General features: G+C 39.2%; 1 protein-coding gene across 2 annotated transcripts in view; it reads left to right on the forward strand.

Annotated features, from left to right (window-relative positions):
- epha6 (eph receptor A6) overlaps window positions 1-21178 on the forward strand; it is a 48561-nt gene that overhangs the window by 14560 nt on the left and 12823 nt on the right. The window contains exons 3-8 of one of the 2 annotated variants that reach the window (XM_041057109.1): window positions 767-895; window positions 2092-2241; window positions 2347-2508; window positions 2623-2851; window positions 12640-12795; window positions 13630-13980. In XM_041057109.1, coding sequence (XP_040913043.1) covers window positions 767-895; window positions 2092-2241; window positions 2347-2508; window positions 2623-2851; window positions 12640-12795; window positions 13630-13980 — 1177 coding nt within the window. Of the gene's footprint in view, window positions 1-766; window positions 896-2091; window positions 2242-2346; window positions 2509-2622; window positions 2852-12639; window positions 12796-13629; window positions 13990-21178 lie in introns of those variants that run through there. The other variant, XM_041057196.1, reaches the window with a different exon arrangement.

Genomic DNA, 21178 nt, shown 5'->3' on the forward strand with positions numbered 1-21178 from the left:
ACCATGTCTGCTATGTATGTTATGCTCTTGAAATATAATTACATGTCCAGCTGTGTAACTGACACAATCTCAGCTGCCCATTTAATGCTACAGGAGTTGTGAGAAAGACGTTCTGTCAATAAACGTTAGGGCTTTTGAAGCTCTGATCATCACACCGTTAAAGCGGAGCAGACAAATGAGAGAGTCTGGCTGATGCAACAGCTTGAAAACATTGGTGAAACCAACTCGGTGTCTCTAAAACGTCATGTTTCTATAGAAATTAAGTTTCACTACATGCAACAGAAAGTGCACATGTTGAACATTTTATGAAACAGCTCTAAAAATAGCTGATACATGGGTGCATGCATAATATCCATATTAGTATATTTGCTATTAATTTGCAGTCTAGCACATACATGTCCAATAAATACCCATAACTGAACACAAATGACAATGGTCTCTAGTAGTGCTGGCAGGAATGTCCTTATATTGCATACATGCCTAACAGAAACGTGTTTACAAAATTTCAAAGCAAACTAAACTGTGAAGATGTTTGACATGAGAATGTTAAATTAATTAAATTAATCCTGTTCTGCCAACAAATTAAAGATTGAATTGTTTTGTTTTGTTTTGTTTTTTAGTAATGGGCTTTGTTTTTGATGGTGAAGTAAAAGACTATTTTTTTTCACATTGTGGACAATAAAGTTACTAAATACACTAAATACTCTACTTGCTATGTGACAATAATTTACAAATATAACCATATTTTCTTTCTATACATTTACAGTGGGATGCTATCACAGAGATGGATGAACAGAACAGACCTATTCACACCTTCCAGGTTTGCCACGTGATGGAGCCAAACCAGAACAACTGGTTACGGTCTGGATGGATCCAGCGGCAGGCTGCACAGAGGGTCTGGACCACATCACAACACTTCCTAAGACACATATTATAACTAATTAAGAATGAGAATTTATGTCACTGACTGACCGACTGAGTGATGAAGTTACATCACTGGTTAGCCAGCCGAGTGTTGGACTTTCCCCATATGCTGTGTCTCTCTCAAAATGAATTGGCATGAGCAGTTTCTATTATGTGATCACAGGGGCATTTACAGACAATGTTGCCAACTTGACACTTGTGTCGCTCGATTTTCAAACTTTTCAGACCACTGACTTTTTTTTTCAAATGAGGACCAGCCAATCTTACAGCCTTTTGGACAAACCTTATTTACTGTCCGGAGAAGACCCTCACCAGTATTGCCATGCGAATTCAGACTTTCCCTCCACACACACACCTCTCTATGCATCTCATTCAACTGACTGCACAGTAGTTGACATAGACATGAATGAGCTTCTAACTTTCTCTCTGAGCGATCATTTTACAAATATTTATACCCAAAACCACAGCACAGCTGTTGTCTTATGGTGTTTTAGTCAGACAACGTTGCAGTTATAAAATCAGGATTTTAGCAGCGCAGAGCAAAAGCTTGGAAATGGCTTGGAAGTGAGGGCTGGTAAACATGTAGTCTTAATGGGCCTGTTTCAGTCACTATTTCATACTTGTTCCAATGTCTGATGACAGAAAAAGAAAAACATGTAAATGAGAACGACTTTATCTGGAACCCAGCTGTATAAAATTACTGTACATTTGAGCACAGAGAGGAGAGCAGGAGAGAAGCAAACAGAAAACACTTAACCCGCTGACACAAGGCAGAATGCAAATACAATACAATGACGTCATGAATATGCTGATTAGTGTTTTACATCATTTAGCAACAGTTAGCAACTTTTTGAGCAGGCTTTAGATACTTTCCATTGAAAGTTGTTTATAGCAGTTCCACAGCAGTCTTCAACTACATCCTCAATTTCGCACATTGATCATATGTTTGTCCATAAGTTTGGACCTAATCTTGTTATTGTTTTACAAACATCACAACAACACCTGTTAGAAATATTAAGCCAACAGAATTTCTTCTAAAGACAGGCCCCAATTTTTATGGTTAGGCAATATGTGTAGCTGACTGCAAAATGTTGAATCACCCTGCATTTGTAATGTCAAACGGGGCTTGTGATCATTTCTTCTTTATTTATCCATACTTTTACTCAGGTATATGTGGAGCTGCGTTTCACACTGAGAGACTGCAACTCCATTCCTTGGGTGTCTGGGACCTGTAAGGAAACCTTCAACCTCTTTTATCTGCAGACAGATGAACCGCTCCCTGCAGGAACACGGTTTCGGCCTATTGATTATGCCAAGGTTGGTTATCGGATCTGTATCATCGGAAAGCGTTCTCTAGTGCTTTACTGGTACCATTCAGTAGTAATGATGTGCGCTAATAAAGTGTTTGTTGTTGGCTTTAAGGTGGACACCATAGCGGCAGATGAGAGTTTTACACAGACAGATCTTGGAGATCGTGTGCTTCGTCTCAATACAGAGGTCAGGGAGGTGGGGCCAGTGACACAGAAGGGTTTCTACTTGGCTTTCCAGGATGTGGGAGCTTGTATTGCTCTTGTGTCTGTCAAGGTCAGTGAACAGGGTGGTGTGACTTATGTTTGCATGAACTACATCCATGAACTTTTCAGTTTTTATTTCTTTCACAAGACCAGCAGAACATCCTGTTTTTCTTTTCCACATAAGGTGTTCTACAAACGCTGCCCATCGACTTTAAGGAACCTGGCAGCATTTCCTGACACAGTGCCGCATATGGACTCATCCTCTCTGGTGGAAGTGAGGGGTGCATGTGTGGAGAATGCAGAAGAGAGGGACACACCCAAACTGTACTGTGGTGCTGATGGAGACTGGCTGGTACCATTGGGCCGCTGTGTCTGTAGCATTGGCCACGAGGAGATGGATGGCTACTGCCGGGGTGAGAAGTTGTTTTGGATGTTTTTGTGTGCATGTGGGTGTTTGTGTTTGTACTAATTTTAGAGCAGTATCCTTCACCAACAGCTTACTAAAGCTGCAGATACAGAGAAAGAAATAGAGAGAAATAGGGAGAAGAGAGGAGAGGAGAGAAGAGAGGAGAAGAGAAGAGAAGGCATTGCATCACACTAACAGATCTCTAGGGCCTCCTCAGTTGTCTGCAGGAGTTTGAGTTTACAGAACTGCTATTCCCTCCTCCCTTTCTAAGATCCTGCATCCTTGTCTGATCCCTTCCATCCACATCCCTCTTCATGTCTTTTCAGCTCCACCTCCCCGCGTCATCTTCTCTCCTCTCTTGTCCACTTCATTTGCTCTTCACTTCATTCTCCTCCAGGCCTCTTTTTTTCCTCTCTCTTCATTTCTCCCTTTTAATTCCCACTCTCTCTGTCTCTCATTGCCATCCCTTTTCTGCTATGAGACCCTAAACAATGTGAATATGAAGAGATTAGTGTGTGTCACCCAGAGATTTTTGACATTTCAAAATCATTACTTTGGCTCTTATGAAGGCCTCTCAGTATCAATCACGTGGTTGAAATGGGAAAGTAATTTCTTATAATATCGAGCTGTTTCTGGATTTGTGTTGTTTATGTCTGCTGTTGCCTTGATGAATACCATTCTGTGGTAGATAACTGCAAATATTCAACCACTTAACATTTACATAAAAGCTCTCGAATCTAAAAGCTTTGATAAATACCACACAGGTTGTGTAAAAGGCTTTTTGCGATGCCTCCTCTCTAATTTGTCGTATCAGCATTACCTAAACATGGCCCATTGTCAGCAGAACAGATTAAGAAAAAGTTAAAGAAACTGTTGAGTTGTTCCACATAGTCTTTGGCCTGGTTTCTCAATTAGACTGTGCAGGCAGACTGGGGGCGAGCTGGCTAATTGCCTTCATTTGTTAGTTTCACAGCTAATTTAGCTCATACCTAGTCTTTTCTAAAAAAAATCCCACAACCCTCTTTTTCATTTACAAGGCTCAGACTTACTGTTGTAATTAAGGCAGGAGCTAAACTGAGCCACGCTGCATGATTACAACAAAAGTGTTACTTACTATATTTTGCAGACTTGTGGAAGTCTCAGCTGGTCAGGGTGAAATTCATGTAGTACCCCTGTGGTGATGTGGTTACTCAGGTTATTACAGAGAGAACTCCAGCAGTCATTAGCACTGCTGATATGTAGGACAGGCTGTAATACCTCCTTTATTTGTTCCTCGGGTGCAATTTTTCTTTTTATCTTCTTTGCTTTTATCTGCTTTTTATTTATCTTTTCTCTCTCTCTCGCTCTCAATCATCTCAAAGATGTAGTTAAACAACACAGAAGTCAGGAGAGATTACTGATGAGACGGAAGCTTAGGAGCAGCGCTCTCGTGGCGTCCCTCGTATATGCCCTACATCTATACTCCCTATTTATCCCCCTTGGCTGACAGTAGTTGCTTCTATCCATTGTACTGTAGCTGCAACAGTGTCAAGGGGATCTTGGCAGCCACTACAATGAATGGGTCAGTACCTCATGTAGCAGTGACTAACCTGGCACTTGGAAAACAATGTGTTTGATCCATTCAAACACATCACTCAATCATATGTACTGGATATTCTTTGAACTAACAAGCCTATATGGACAGACACCTCAAGCTGACAAGCAGGGGTGTAAGGTAATTTTACACTGCATTTACTAATATACAGTTTATTGCTATATTGTATATTTCCTTGAAAATCAATTTAGAAGCTTCTTGTGAATTAAATAACCAGACAGCAATGTCTGTTTTTTAAACACCTAACAAATCAAGGTATTTTATTACACAGATTCAAAAATCATGTACAAATCTAATATTGCCATAAACCAGTTTTGCTCTTGATTTGCAACACCACCCACAATGATCAAACACAGCCTGAGATATTAAAAGGACAGGTAACTCAGTATAAACGACCTTGGCATAAATAATTTACAACAGTCTGTGGGACTTCTTACACACAAAATGTTAGCAAAATACAACCTGTAAATAAAACTAATGATTATTTTTAGGATTGGTTAATCTTAAAATGAGTTTGTTTTTGCTTGTTGGAAAAGAGAGTTGGAAAAAAAAATGTCACAGTTTTTCATAGTGATGTCTTCAAATTGTTTGTTTTGCCCAACCAACAGTCAAAAACCCAAGAACAAGAAAAGCAGCAAATCCTTGTATTTGAGAAGTTGAAATCAAAACTATTTAGTATTTTTGCTCGAAAAATGACTGAAACAATTATTACTATTAAAGAAGTTGCAGATTAATGTTATTTCGATCGACTAACCGATCCAGCTCTAAAATAAAACTTTAAGACTGTTATAAGGTATAGAGTATACTATTACTTTTGACAGGGCTAGAAAAGTAGTTTTCCTCTGTGCCCAGTCTTTGTGTCTGCTGAACATTCCTCTGGTTTATCTGAACAAAAGTCTGAAAGAAAACAAGTGTACATCCCAAAATGGCTGTTCCTCACAGATTCCTCCTTCTCTGAAGCACTACTGTGGCATCATGAGTAAAGGAAACCATGCTGTATTTCTCTGATGTTCAGTTGTTACTGTTGTGTTCAGAAATGTTGGGTTATAACTATCAACAATGTTCTGCTGTGGACGTCTCAAACAGCATCTTTAAACACATTAAGATTAGGTTAGGTTACCTTACGGCCTTGTAATTAATGATTTATGGCTTTAATTAGTTATGACCAATTATTTTTTCTCATCAATAATTTCTATAGCTCTTGTAGAGCTTATGCTGTGATGAAGATGTGCACTTTGCAAGTAGTTGCAGGAAGTTTAGGCATGAACTTGCGATGACTTCTGCTTTCTCCTCGTTTTCATTTTGGAACACTGCTTCAAAGGGTGCTGTGATCAAAGCTGTCTGAGAGGCAGCATGGGGAAAGAGCAAAAGAGGGAGAGAGAGCGAGAAATGGAGAGAGAGAGAGTGAGAGAGAGTGAGAGAGAGAGAATAGGGAAAACCCCAACACGCCCAAATATAAGCAGCTCCACACTAACACGTCCATCTTTCCCTCCCAGCTGCCTAAACAAAGGCATCAGCACTTATCAAACCCTGCTTTCCACCCCAATAGCATTCTGCCAGACTGTTCTGACATCTCAATCGAGTGCTTTATTATGCTATTCCTTTCATTCAGTGTCAACCACAAGAGGATTACTCAGAGATAGGCTGGTTATATCATGACCTAGATAAGGCAATATCATAGTGCTAATGCTATTTGTTCCACATCCTTTCGTCACAGCATCATATTCAAGAGGCAGTGAATTGTGGGGGAGGTTAGCAGAGATGTCTTTTTGAATTTCATTTGAATCAGAACTGATATGCAGACAAGACCCAGAACCCACCAGCAGGCTAAGTGGTTACATTCAGTTGCTGAAATATCATCTATATTCAAATATTTTGGTTTCAGAAAAACCTTTTGAATGACAGTTTTTGCCACTAAAACCATACTTCCATACTTTCAAAACAGTTCAAAATAGTCCAGTTTCTCTGTACTGTAAAGAAGAATATTGATGAAACAAATCAACAAACAGAAATTTTCAGAATTACACAACAGAGTCCATCACTCTTTTCTCCTTCATGTCAGAGATCTCCAGAAATCTGCAATACCTGCTCACTAATGACCTCTCCTGTCTCGAGACGCATGACTGGTCAGACAGGAAAGGTGCAAACTTGTGACGTTAAATTCAGGTAAAGTGGAACACGAAATGAGGAAATCAATACATTCTCTGAGCTGTATCAGAGTCACTGTACCCCTCTTCTGTCCATTAAGGACTGTGTTTACTCTGGCTTTTAACACAGCTCAGCCAGACTAGAGCATCACTCATTCTCTGTGAACTTCCCATCTGCATATCAAAGCTGAGAGACCAGGGTAAACATAGTCTCTGGCTCCATCTGTTTCTGACAACGTAAAGCCAAGAGAAAAATTTCCAACTCTGCGCACCCAAACAACTCAGAATCTCTTAGTTATCATGTCATTACATTCCCAAAAATGTGCAGGTGATGTGCTCCCTTTGACCAAACCCCTGTAGCTTATCTATTGAAATCAATCTTAAGCCTTCTTAAGTGAGACTCTTAACCTGAGGCCAAAGTTTAAGTACTGCAAAGTTCTTTGAAAAGTGTCTTTTTTAAGCTGCTCTGATCAGTATTTTTATGAATCTAATTACCATGTGTAATTCTAAATGGGTTGCTTGTAGTGGTGAACCCATAGAGAATTATCACCCAACTCCACAGTTCCCCTCAGCTCTACAGAGCTTTACAACATCTTTTAGCTCATTGTTTTGTTTTGATTCACTTACTGCTCTTATCAGCAATGTTTTCAGCAGGCAGCTATTTTCAGCAAAGTGCTCTAAAAACCCACTACCTGCGGAAACGACACAGACAAACTGGCACCTAGTTGCTGAACATACTGGAGCATTTAGCAGCTTAAGAGCCAAATATTTCACGTAGTCAATTTGTCAGGTGTACAGAAACACAGTCTCAAGTGAATGCTATTGAAGCTCTGTATCTAATCGATGTTTAAATTGGCAACTGTTTGCTAACCCATTTGCCAGGTTAAGTTTATGAGTTGATTATGTAACAATGCTTGTTGTGCTGCCTCCAAGTGGCAAAAAAGTAATGAGAGTTTACTTTCAATGTTTCTGTCAGGAATTAGACTGTGACTTCTTATCTAACAATCACTGCTAAATGTGAATAAGAGTCACACAGATACTTTGGCTCCATACTATATTATCAAAACTACTGACAACTTTTTAAAGCTACAAAAATTGTAGTTATGTGATCACTTGAAAATAAATTATTTTGATTAATCATTGTAGTCATTCACCGAGCAAAAATGCCAAACATGCAGTGCTGCTTTCTTCTTCCTGCTTCTAAAATATAAGAATGTATGGATTTTCTTTATCATATATATGGTAGTTTATTGAACATCTGCCAACTGCTGGACAGTTGGAAGAATAAAAAAGCACATCTAATCACATCTCATTGGGCTGAGGAAAATTTATAACAGATATTTCCACTATTTTCTCACATTGTATAGACCGAATGATTAACCACCGAAAAAATAGAATAATTGATAATGAAAAAATAATCATTAGTTTCAGCTCTAAGGCTATTAACTGGTGAAACATATTGTGTCTGCATTATTGTTGTTTGCTTTGTGTGCAGAGGGGAGTCTGCTCTATGTGGGAATATGTATTTTGTGCCAATATTGCTCCTTTCATGAATAAGAATGTCTTTCGTGACAAAAAGCCCAGCAACTGATAGTGAACAAATTGGATCTCATTATGTGTCTATCTGTGCATGTGTGTGTGAATGTTCAGAATTTTTGATGGAAATAGTGGCATGAGTATTGTAATTGCTTTTTGGTGGTGATCTTCCCAGCTCATAACAGGGAGCAGGGAGCAGCTGGAAATTCAAATGAATCAGTGTGTTTGTTGCCTTTGGCAGGAGCTCAGCATAGGAGGAAAGTAATATCCAAGTGAATAAGGTGCCTCAAAAATTGGAGGCTGGGTGACAAATTACTCTTCTCATTAGGAGCTGACCAGCAACGTGATTTTGGCGATGCATTCTGTCTGTTAATCTTTCGTCCCATCCCTTTTACATATCTTTATACTCAATTATGTACACCTGTTTATGCAGATTATTTTTTCCTTGTATCTCCTTATGTATTTCCGTCTTGCATATTTTTGCTCTACCTTGCATGTCATCTCTCATTCAAAGTTGTCATTCTCCTTTTCAATAAAAACCACTAGTCATGTTTAACCTCTGCATTTCAAGGAAATATAGCTATCTAAACATAATGCTGACAATTACTCAGTTAACTGATTAGTTATTCGACAGTAAAGTAATTGGCAATGATTGTGATAATCCAGTAATCACTGAATTGGTTTACTCAAGCAAAAATGCTTTGCTGGTTTCAGCTTCTCAAATGTGAGGATTTGCTGAAATGTATACTGGGATTCGTTGGTAACTTCTCACTTTGCATTTTTATGTACACAGGTTGTACCTTTGACTTTTTATCAAAGAACAAGATATATTCAGGTTATGAACGGTAAATACCTCCTCACACTCCACAACTTGCTTGTGTTGGATTTATCATGGGTGAAAAAAACAATTTTTAAGGTCAAAGTTCACCTAGATCAATATCTGTTGGAGGAAACCAAGGGGGTGTATTTTAAAACAGTCCAGTTAGTCTTTTCTCAAAATAATTTTCCATGCTGGTGTGACATTTGGTCCTTCTACAAGCCTCTATGCAATGAACTGTTACTATCAGTTGAAACAACTCAACTGTTCATGGGAAAAAACATGAAGGTGCTGTAATCATGAAATCCTTCTGTCTGCCATGAAGTCTTGATTGAATTCCCCAGTGTGTTACCTTTTTGCTTCATCACTGCATTGTCAGTCTTATAGCTGGCATAGTTATTTGCTTATTTTGAAATTATTATCCCACCCACAAACATATATTTTCATACAATCACTCTGTAATACAATTATTCAAAGATTCCCAGAATATTAAATAACAGCACTATTAATGCTTTATTTTTTTCTGCTGAGAAAGATCTGGGGAGAAGGAGACAATCTGCAATGGTTCTTCCATCTTCTGATAAGGAGCAAAGGAAAGGGAAGCAGGTGGAGAGATGAGAAAAGGAAAAATATTGGAAGAAAGATGAAAAAATCAAGAAAAGGTGAAAATTGTGGCAGTGCAGAACAGTTAGAGAAAAACTGGTGCGATAAGGAGAGTTGGCTGAATTGATGGGAAAAAAAGGAGTAGGAAGGTAAAATGGGAGAGAACTGGAGGAAGTAATGAGGTACGAAAGTGAACCGGGGTAAGGCTGGAAAACTGAAGAATACTTAGGTCAGCAGAATGGACCATGTAAGTAGATGGAGGTTTTAGACTGAAAGCAGGGTCTAATTGCATTTTCATAATGCATTATTTGTATGTTAATAGCTTTCTTTTTACATGCCTGACAAACAATACAAACTTTTCTCATTCTGTATTAAAGGGAATGTAAAGGTGGGGACTCTCTTAAACCTGCTGATTAAAACAAATAGGATCCAGAGTCTTTTCCATAGCTTAATAACTTGTATAGTATCTATCTTCACCTAAGGTTACCTTCTGAACTCCTGAAAAGCTTTAAAGTCTTAAACATGTATATTTTTTTCTGCGCTGTAAGACAATTTCACCTTATATTCTAGATTTTCTTGGTCCAGTATTTCATTGAAGCTGTATTAGTGATGTTTTATTTCACCAAAGATTCTGTTTGTTTAAGGTTGTACCATGTCCATCCATGCATTTTCTGCTTATTTGCGGTCAGGTTGCGGTGGTAGCAGCTTAAGCAAGGTAGCCCAGTCATCCCTCTCCCCAGCAAAGTTTTCCAGCTCCTCTTAGGGGATTCGGGCACTACCCAAAGCTTATGACCATTGGTGAGGGTCAGAACACAGATCAACTGGTAAATCAAAAGCTTCGCCTTCCAGCTCAAATAACTTCCTCAACACAACAGTCTGGTACAACATCCACCCAAAGGGAGCAATCCACCATTTTCCATTCCACCTCAGACTCGAGGTGCTGTCTCTCATCCTGGCTGCTTCACACTTTGTCCCAGTGCATCCTGAAGGTCAAGGTCTGATGGAGCCAACAGAACCTCATCGTCTGCAAATAGTAGAGCAGCAGTTCTGAGGCTCCCAAACCAGACATTCCCCTCCCACAGGCTGCGCCTTGAAATCCTGTCCATTAAAATTACAAACAGGACTGGTGTTAAGGGACAACCGTGTCGAGATTGTCGAATTCTCAATCCGGTTGCATAGAGACTGAATACCTATACGTCCAATTAAATTATTTTTTTTCTGTTGTACACAGTTTTAAACTATCATCTCTGCTATTTAAAATTGTCAAATGTTTTGATTTCTTAACTATGGGATGGATGTATTTAGTTTCATTTTGTAGAGACATTTTATGGTTCCCACGGGATAATCACGTTTGATCATCCCCTTACCTTTCATCACCACCACCAGCAAATTTCAACATGTGCTGATGTGTGCTGAATTACTTTGAACACTGGCTAGCTTCGGAATAAGCAGTAATGTGAATGACGTTATTTCTCCATGGACAATAGGAGGATAATGCTATCGATCTTTTTTCGCGACAGTTTTCGCAGTGTTCACTTAATGTTTCCCTACAGTTTGGGGAGTGGCTTGGTGAAGTAGCTTATCGCGAGATGTGAGCATTCAGCGGAAAGACTCTTTCGGGTCCAAACAGCGTGCAAAGGCTCCGGTAGAAGAGGAGCAGGCCACCTTCCGGTAGCATAAATATTTTTTATGTCTGTGGTATATCCGGTAGTCACCCGAGTTTAGCTTGTTCAGAGTCCGAAGATAGTGCGTAGCAGGCGGCTGCGGTGGAAACTAGACTTCTGCAGAGTCGCGTACCGTCACAAGGTGTACGTTAGCCGCGGATGGTCAGTTAGCTTGTTGTGTTTGTCCGCGGTGCTTGTTAATCTACAAAGTTTTAGTTTTCTGTTTTATGCTGAAAAAGAAGACTGGACTGTGATTGGGGATTTTAGAGGGCACCTTTTGTGGAACAAGAGTAACAGAAAAAGTAACATTTGACAATAAAGTAGACTGATGTTATTTCCAGTGTTGTGCATGAACGCGTTCATATTTTTGTGAACTATGAACTGAACAAGACGTGAAGCGTAGACGTGAGTTTCGCTCCGTCTGGAGGGAAATAACGACGTTAACCCCGTTCGGACAAAAAAAATAAAGTTTTACGACAGCTGTCACTCGACGTGCGATTTACGGCATACAGCATGGCTGGTGCAGCTGAAAGGGAAGCCGCCTCCGGCACCGCAGACGCAACTGATCCACACAAACATTTGAAGGAGTTATTGAGTAATCTCTTTCTGTGATGCTATAGTAGTGTACAGTACAGTTCATTTAGTTTAGGAAGTGAGAGGAAGCAAATAATTAAGGGCTGGACAGGTCAGTCAGAGAATATCTTGAACAAGAGTAGCTCGAAGCTGCTCATTAAAAAAACGGGAAAAATAAACGCTAACTGTTCATTTTGGAGTCAATGAACTTTGTTCAAAATTTAAAAATGTGAACTATGAATTTGAACTAGTTCTTGTTTAATGTGAACTTGCACAACACTGGTTATTTCTTCTGTTAGCTAATGTGATTGGTGACTGTACCAGTTAACCCAATGATTAGGAACTGGAGCTAACATTTCCAACCCTGTTGTTAATATTATATGGTAATATGCAACCATAACAGAAACAACCAGCCTATTTAATATTAAATATCTCAAATCAAAGCTGAAGTCGCCTTTCCAGCCCACAGTGAAAAAATGTGGTGCTGTCAGTCTACTAGCACATACCTGTGAACTTTAGTACCAAGCTTTAGTTGGTCTAAGAGCTATGAATGTGTTTATTTAACAACATATTTGTGTATGTGTGAGTTTGCCGTTCTCTGTTCAGAAGAGGTGCATTACAGGTGTGTGCCATTTGTTAGAGTGGACAATGGGCAGAACCATAAGCATGTGGCTTAGTGAGCTAATAAGGAGGTGACAGTGATCCATAGTACCGCGGGAAATAAGGTCAGACCACAGGTGAGGAGAGAAGCAGCTGGAGCTTTGAATTAAATGTATGTGTGCTGATGGAAATGCAGTTGTGTGCGGTGGAACATTAACCTTGTGTAACTGCCCTCTTCCTCATTCCTCTCTCTGTCTCCAGCTTGTAAGCCTGGATTCTTCAAGGCATATGCTGGGAACACAAAATGCTCCAAGTGTCCTTCACACAGCTCCAGCCATGACCAGGCTGCCACTATCTGTCACTGCGATAAAGGCTTCTACAGGGCTATCAAAGACCCCTCCACCATGGCTTGTACTAGTAAGCAAAATAGTCTTTATTTATTTAAATTTTAGCAGTATGAGTGAGCTGTATCTCAAAAAACATCTGTTGATGATGTTTTTTGAGATATGGTTTTGCCCATCCATGGACATGAAAAATTCTAACATGCAGTTGTGTCCATGAAACTGACAAGTAGCATGCTGGAATGGAACACTTAGGGCACACTGAAAGCTTACCACCCACACGCCTACTCACAAATATTCAAAGACACACTCACAACTTCAGTTCTGATTACTTTGTACAGTTTTGAGAATTGGAAGAAAAAAAAACAGTTGAGACAGTTCAGTATCCAAAAAACTGACACAAGCTGCTGGAATGAAATATAGCAGGATGTGCTGAAAGCCAACCACCCACACACCCACTGTACCTACAAACTGAGCATGCATGCTGCAGATTCAAATTATGCTCATTTGCTGCTAAACGGCCGTTAATTGTCAGATTTTGGTGATCATATGCCCACTGTTGCTTCATCTTAAAGGTCAGATGAGTGGTGTGATCTGAGGTTCTCTTTTCCATTTAAAAACCTGATGTTATTGATACTCATTTTATCATTTTTGATAAACTCTACACACTGTTAATAGATCTACTGTGAGGTCTGCATTGTCTGAGATGGCACTAGCATTCATAGATCATGTGTCTTGTACATTATTCAGTCAGACAATAATCAAATCCCTCTTTATATGTCCAGCTATATTTGTACAAGTATATTAGAAAGACGTTTGTTTTAAAAAGAAAATCTACCTTTCTAAGTGACCAGTAGGTCATCGATGTGTTATCTCTTTCTCTCTCTAAAGGCTTTTTATTTCTTTTCAGGGCCTCCGTCAGCTCCCAGAAACCTGGTATCACTGATCAATGACACCGCTCTCTTCCTGCAGTGGATGCCTCCCAGCGATACAGGAGGCAGGAAGGACGTCACTTACAACATCCTGTGCCAGCGCTGTGATGGAAGTGACAGTGAAAGTGGCGTGACTCAGTGTGAGCCATGTGAGCCAGACCTGCGGTTCATCCCACGGGCACTCGGTCTGACTGGCACCTCTGTGGCAATACTAGATTTTGCAATGCACGCCAACTACACTTTCCATGTAGAGGCTGTGAATGGCGTAACTGGGCTGGGTATGGCTGTACGCTCACTGGCAAATGTCACCGTCAATACGCACCAAGCTGGTGAGTTGCTGAGTTCTTGTTCACTTCAGTGCAACTTTCCAATTCTGTTTGTTTTGCTGTGAAATTCAATTGTGCCAGTGATGGCAAGCAGATGTTCCTCCCACAGAATAGTAGGACTGATTTATATTGACAGGACTTCATGACATGGATCACAATTAAGTAATAATTTGATTAATTTGTTGACAAAATGAATTGCAACAAAATTTAGACAATTGATTTTTCACCATTTATAAGTTATAAAAATACCAAACATTTGCTGGTTCCAGATTCATAAATGTGAGGATTTGGTGATTTTATTTGGTCGGACAAAAAAAAAAAAAAAAATTCATTCAGACTTCACATTGGGCTCCATAGTCTTATTTACATGATTTTCTGACATTTCAGTAACTCATTAACTTTTTTTTTTTTTTTTCAATATTTGTAGCCATGAATTTCATAATTTCATAAATCAATTTCAGGACATTTTGCTGAAATAGTACATGGTAAGCTACAAAATATTGCAACACATTAATCATTTTAATCTTGCTGACATGGGCAAAATGGCCATCTGGAATGGAGGGAATTTTCCCAGTGGACCATTCTGCCTCTGGGATGGCAGGGAGCCAAGCCAAACTGATAAAAAAAAAAAAGTTTAGAAACTTGCAAACTAGCAGGTTAGAGAAAACTACCAGGAGTTTTACTTGCTCAGAAGTTCATGCCGTTGCCCAAAAATACCTGTATTAACTAACTACCTAACTTGCATGAGTATTGATAAGGTGTTTGCCAAAAATATCAAACTGTGATGGAAAATCATCTGGATAAATAGTCTGCGTCTCTTGTAGTTTCTGTTCCCTGCATCCCTCATGTAACTTTTGGGGCCTTGGTTGGAGTATCATGCTCTAGATGTGAGGGACCAGTTTTGGTCAAAGGCTCATAGTGATTACTGGTAATGTGTCCACTATATTTGATAACTAAAACTGTATCTCAATACTTGGAGTTAAATTCCATAACCTTGATGCATAGTGGCTATAGGACACTCTTGACTGTATTTGTTCCTGAAACTGGCAGAATTCAGCTGATAGGACATCTGCAGTTTTTTTTAATTCCATTTTTTCTCCTTTTGCTGGACAGATTGTTGAGGGTTTACATTTAACTAGCCATATTTAGTTCTGAAATATTAATAAGGATTAAATTTACATGCTCATGTTTGGCATATGCATATACTGTTGTTACATAATAGATGATTCATAGATCAGGGATTCTGTGTGTGCATAGCACCTTGGAGCAGATAGATAGCAGAAGATAGTTATATTGCACTAATACTGCTACACTGATTTATTTATTCTGCCGCTTGATTTGTCTTTCTCTCTCCTTGAGTACCCTCTGTCTTTTTTCAAAGTCTCTGGGCCTGTTCAGATCTGGCGTTAACATGCATCTTGGGTTATCCGATCACACGTAGACAGCTCTAAAGCACGTCAGTTCACACCTAGCATTAGAATGTGTATCCACATGCTTCTTGAGTGATCATTTGTGTTCAGATCTCACATCTCTCACGTTCTCTATATGCAAATAAACACATATATCATTTCCATTTTCAAAGACCAAAATCATTGGTGTTTTAAATGGCAGGAGGTGAACAATGCACTTCCCACGCCTAGTCTGCTGGAAAGTTAAAAGAAGAAGAAAAAAAGAAGAAAAAGAAGAAGGAGAGATGAACACAATACAGACTGGGTCTATTCCTTGGCGTGTTCCAGGCAACCAAATCGCCCAAGATGTTTGAAACATTTGTAATATAACTCTGTGGGGTTTTCTAAATTTTCAGACATCAAAGATACTTGTATTGAGTATGTACATCCACTAACGCAGAGGACATCATTTGAATAGGTGGTCCTTCAGAACATTTCGTTCACACTTAAAGAATGTGACCATACGCAGCCCAGACCACCTCTAAATGTGATCGGATCTCAAACGCATCCTCAGTGCATCTTGTGTGCATTCACCCCTGTACTTAGAGCTGTCCACTTGTGGTTGGATCACCCAAGATGCATGTTAATGCCAGGTCTCAACAGGACCTCAGTCTCACCATCCAGCTTAATATGCCAGAAGGTGGAGCACATTTCTGACCCTTGAATGGCAGACCGAGGCACGGTGACCTGAATCCAGTCCTAATTAGCAGAGCCTAGCTGTCCTGAGGTCAACCACAGCTAGCAGTCCTTAAGGCAGGATTGTTTTGGGCTTAAATTAGGAAAAATAAGAGATCTAAAGTTCAGGGACTGAAACCTGAACCTTATACTTTCAGGGCAAGAATATTGATGGAATAATTGATGGGGAAGGTTGAGATGAAGGAAGGAAAGAGAGTGGATTAATAAATTATGCTGGGATGTATGTGCACATTTTCTTCCTTTTCAGCATGCGCAGCAAGCCAGGAGTGAGATGAAATTCTGATGAGAACAAGGCTGATGCTCATCAGTCATCAGTGGCTCAGATATAAAAATAGGGAATTGTGGGTATATCTGTGCTAAATCATCTTTTTTTTTCAATAATAAGATGCCATAGTTGTATTAGCACTAAGATTGCCACAGTACCATTTGTATTCTAGCGCATGATAAAAAAAAATCTGGATGAAAGATGTGGAGATTAAAAGATTAAGGAAGTGCAAACAAGATACACACAACTGTTTAGCATATTTTCCGCTTTTCCAATTTTAGAGACAGCAAGATATACACGATGCTGGCTGAAAGCCAATCTGTGGGCTTACAGATGGACTATTTGTCCGATTACTTGTACAATAGATGGCAGGAACAAAGTCTCTAAAAGACATCTGCTCTGAATTCTGAAGTCTCTGTTTCTGACCAAGTCTGGAATAAAGTGGTGGACAAAGTAATCAGCCGACCCATTATAAGAACGACTCGAAATCGGTGAGATTAGTCTGTTTAGCTGTGAGATTTTGAAAAACTGTGTCCATGTGTATAGTACAAAGGTAGAATCCAGCAGATCCTAGATGAGAGTGAAACGGCACTATTGGTGGAGTTGACAGTTTATGTGATGATGATGTGACAGCATCAACCAAGACTTAGTGGGGATAAAAATGGCATTTCACATTTGCTGTCAAGTATTTAGACTGTGCAAATGCTCCCACTGTGTTTATGAATGACAGACATTAAAGTAATTCATAAATATTACCATTTTCTTATTAATTTGTCATCATTACCTCGCAACCTTTCTGCACTTATTGGCTCTCTGCAAGGATTTAATTTAGTTGTGTCTATGCTTGACTCAGTTTTTCTGGCAACAGTGTGCATGGTTGGTAAGTGAGTATAACATGGTCTCAATTATCGTAACACTGTCATAATGATCTTGAATCGTGCTCCTTCTCATTCAAGAAAGATAATAACTTTAGCTGTCATTTATTGTACCTGATTCCCCCCTAGCAGACAGTGAAATATTGCATTAAAGTATTCTTTTCAGAAATTAAATGTTATGCTGATAGGCTGTCATCATTCCATGGAAACCAGATGTCAGGTGTATATGTGTCACTTCATACCCATCTCTCTGGCAAACACAGCTAGACTGACGGGAGGAAGTTGGAATGCAAAATAATCCCTGTAGAGCAGGAGAAGCAGCCTGTGGGGATGTTTCCATTAGGATGTTTAGAGTGGATTAACATGTCAAACTGCCTTTCCTCAGTAGACATACTGTATTCACACACAGCCGGGCATGCAAGCAAACAAGCAGGCAAACAAATTCATACACATTTGACATTTAAACACACATTTGCTTCACCCGTGTACCACCTACAGCCTTGCATATGGTCTGTTAGTCATTTCCCAGCTCTCCTTCTTGCTCTCCCATGTCGTTCTCCCACACACACTGCTTCCTTGAGATAATACCTTTCTTTGATTATCATTTTAGAGTTGTTCTATATATGTGTGTGTGTGTGTGTGTATACACCTGTTTCCATTAGAATGAGTACAACAGTACTTTGATGTTGTGCTTTGATAGAGGATAGATTGATCCTGATCCCTTTTTTTTTGCAGTTATGTAACTGTCTTGCACATTTTATGTGAGAAGAGGGCAAAATAAAAAGGAAGGTACTGTTCTGTAAGTTTGCACACTGTACAACATTCATATTGTTTGTATGCGGGCTCATTATGTGCAATTCGTTATACTGAAATGTTTGCATGAGTTCAGAGGTAGTTCCCAATATCATTCATGTGATAGATATAAATATAGATATTTAAGCACATAGAGGGAAATTTCCCAGGAAACCTCTTAATGAAAAGAAAATCTGTTCAGACTCTTAAGGACTATATGGCTGTTAAATGCAAAACATTCTTCAAGCAATTCAAAAGTTACTATAAATTCAAATGAGGAGGAATATTCATTAAGTTGAAAGAAATGCTTGTTGTAAATCTGTGCTTGTCTACACTTCTGTTTGGATGGACTTGGGATGGACAGGCTCATTGCCAATTAACGCAGATGCTGCGAGGTGATTCATGTAATTGACTGTGATATTATGTCAGTGATGGAATAATAGCCAATCAAAAGCAGAATTAGCAATTAACAGTTTTTTTTGTGAGAAGGAGGGGGAAGATTTATTTTCTGTTGGCATGCTATCTGTTTGTAAATTGCATATTAATGCCTCATTATGCTTTTAATTATGCTAAACCTATTAATCAGAATTACTAATAATTTCTCTTCCTTGTTGCCTGTGTGCATGTCTAACTTTGATAAGTTACAATGCAGAGTTAAGAAAGATGCATAATCACTTTGTCTTTGAACAGAATGGAGTGTTCATTGCCTTTGTTAATACAGTATACTAGAATTATCATTCAGCCTGCTTGTACGCACACTTCTCCGCACACGAGTTCAGTTTGTAAAACAGGATGCAGGTTTTCTGCTTTTTGAAGCTCATGAAGGTCAGCTGTTGTCCTACCACCTCTCAAGGTGGCAATGCTAAGCAGAGTGAGCCGGATGATCTCTGTGTTTATGAACAGCGAACTGCACTCCTCTCAAAATACACTGTAGTTGCTGCTCAGCAGAGCATTTCCCAATGAAGATTCCTCCCACAAAGTTCACTGCAGTATTCTGTGAAGAGGCACAGAGAAATCAGTGCAAATTTGTGTAAGGTGCTTGCTTCACAGAGGAAAAAATATGCTCCTAAATCAGGAGCAATCACAAAGACTCACTTTGTGTTAAAAGTAATCTGGAAATATTGTATCCTAGCAGAGGCTGAAAATGTTGTCTGTTGAGCCTTTGAAAGTTTGGGCAAAAGATTAGACTTATAAAGTTTGCATGTGTTTTTGTAGGTGGTACAGATGAGAAAAGAATTGAATTACATGTCTAACTGAATAAAATCAGTCATAAAATGTGAGGTTTAATGATGCATTTAAGCTTTGCAGGAATAATTGAATTTAAATAGCTGCTGGTTTAAATGGTTAAATCCCTCCAGTGTTCTCATTGTCTTTCAGTTCCTTCCAGAATCTACTGCTTTACTAATCCAAAACTACAGATTTTACTTATGCTTATTATGCTAGTTTTCAAATTAGAGAAACATGTATTAATTATTAATAATGAATAGGAATTAACAATTGCTTACTATTTTCGGTGGTGTTTTTGTATTGTTCTCTGGCTCATTGTTGGTAATAGTTGTCACTAACAAATGTTTGCAAAATGGTGCAAAAAAGTCAGTTTTTAGGTCACATGACATTCATATAGTACGTAGTTTTGTTTCAGCTACAAACGTACATTGAGCTCACCCCATGACATAACCCCCTACCTTCCAAATCTCACTACTGGTATAGAAATTGTCATTTCACTCATTTAGTGCTGTTTTTACTTATTTTCACTGGCATCTTCTTCTTCCACAAGCTCAAGACCATGGTCTTATGCTGACAATATCAGTGCAAAGCAAAACTTTAGACTTCCAGTTGCAGCTTTTTTGCAGATATACCACTGATTTGTTTTCTGAGCATAAGATGAGATCCACAGTGGCAGAAAAGTGGTTGGCTTGTTTTTAATGTTTTGGTTACCAACTCAGACAACTGGCAAGTTCTTTCACCTCATGCAAGTGCACAATGTACTTGAGACATGAGAGTTGGGGGTTAGGTCAGTCAGGAGCAAGCAGTTTCACTCATATTTGTTTTTATGACGTCCCTACTTGAATAATAATCACTTTTAAAGCACAATAATCAAGTTATTTATCCATTGTGGAAATGTTTGTTTACTGTCAATGTAAATGTGCCATGCAGTATACATGTGGGGTTTTTGAAAGTCTGCAGTGACATTGTCTTTCTCAGGACCACTGCTACTGTCAGTTGACATTTGAGTAAACAGGTCCCATGGGAAAGGACTACTGTATGTAGACAATTTTCTCATGGCGTTTGAGTCCATCTCATTCCAAAAGCTTCCTGTTCCTATTTCTCTTTATTTATTTATTTTTTTTTTTATGTTTTCTAAAAATTGGCTTTTGCTCCGGGATCTTCATCATTCATGATTATGTCTTTTCTTTTATAAAACAGTAACAACAAAAGTCAAATGCAAAGTTCTCACAGGCTAAATGCACTCGTGAACATTTCCCAGTGTTTTGTGGTGTCCTGATTCGGGAGATTTTCTCTCTTTTACTTTGCTCTTTTCCCCTTTCCTCCAGTGGATTCTCCTCTGTTTTCATCTACCTTGCTCTGGGAATAAGGCCGTCTTCTATTTATATGCTCAGATGCTGGGGAGATGCAACCTCGTGGGATTTCTGTACAGCTCTCCCTGTTCACTCTTTCTCGCTCTCCCACTCTTCCTCCCCTCTGTCCTTTCTGTATCTGTTTGAGCACACATACTGCAGTTGAGGGTTAACCTACTCTTACATGTTGCCAATAAACCAACTGGAGCTTATGGATTGTCAATTATCTTTAGCTGTGTGAATTGTGATTAAACTGTAATGACCATAATTGTTCTCTTTGAGCCACTCATCCACAGCACAAGGTATCAAACTAACGGACTGATTTATCCTCAGGCTAAAGTAGCTTCTTGCATAAGAGTTTTTTAGGGAGTTTCACAGAAAATACACAGAAAGTCTAAAACTCCAGTTGCTTCTCACGAAGATGGAGGCACAGCGACACTCACATATGCATGGTGATAGATGCATAACATTATACTGTATGGCGCAGACAGAAATCCCCTCCAGAAATGTGGTTCTCGCAAACATTCTTATCCTCTAAGTGGGTGA

The sequence above is a fragment of the Toxotes jaculatrix genome, chromosome 1, assembly GCF_017976425.1.
Source record: "Toxotes jaculatrix isolate fToxJac2 chromosome 1, fToxJac2.pri, whole genome shotgun sequence".
In the NCBI taxonomy this organism is placed as follows: Eukaryota; Metazoa; Chordata; class Actinopteri; family Toxotidae; genus Toxotes; species Toxotes jaculatrix.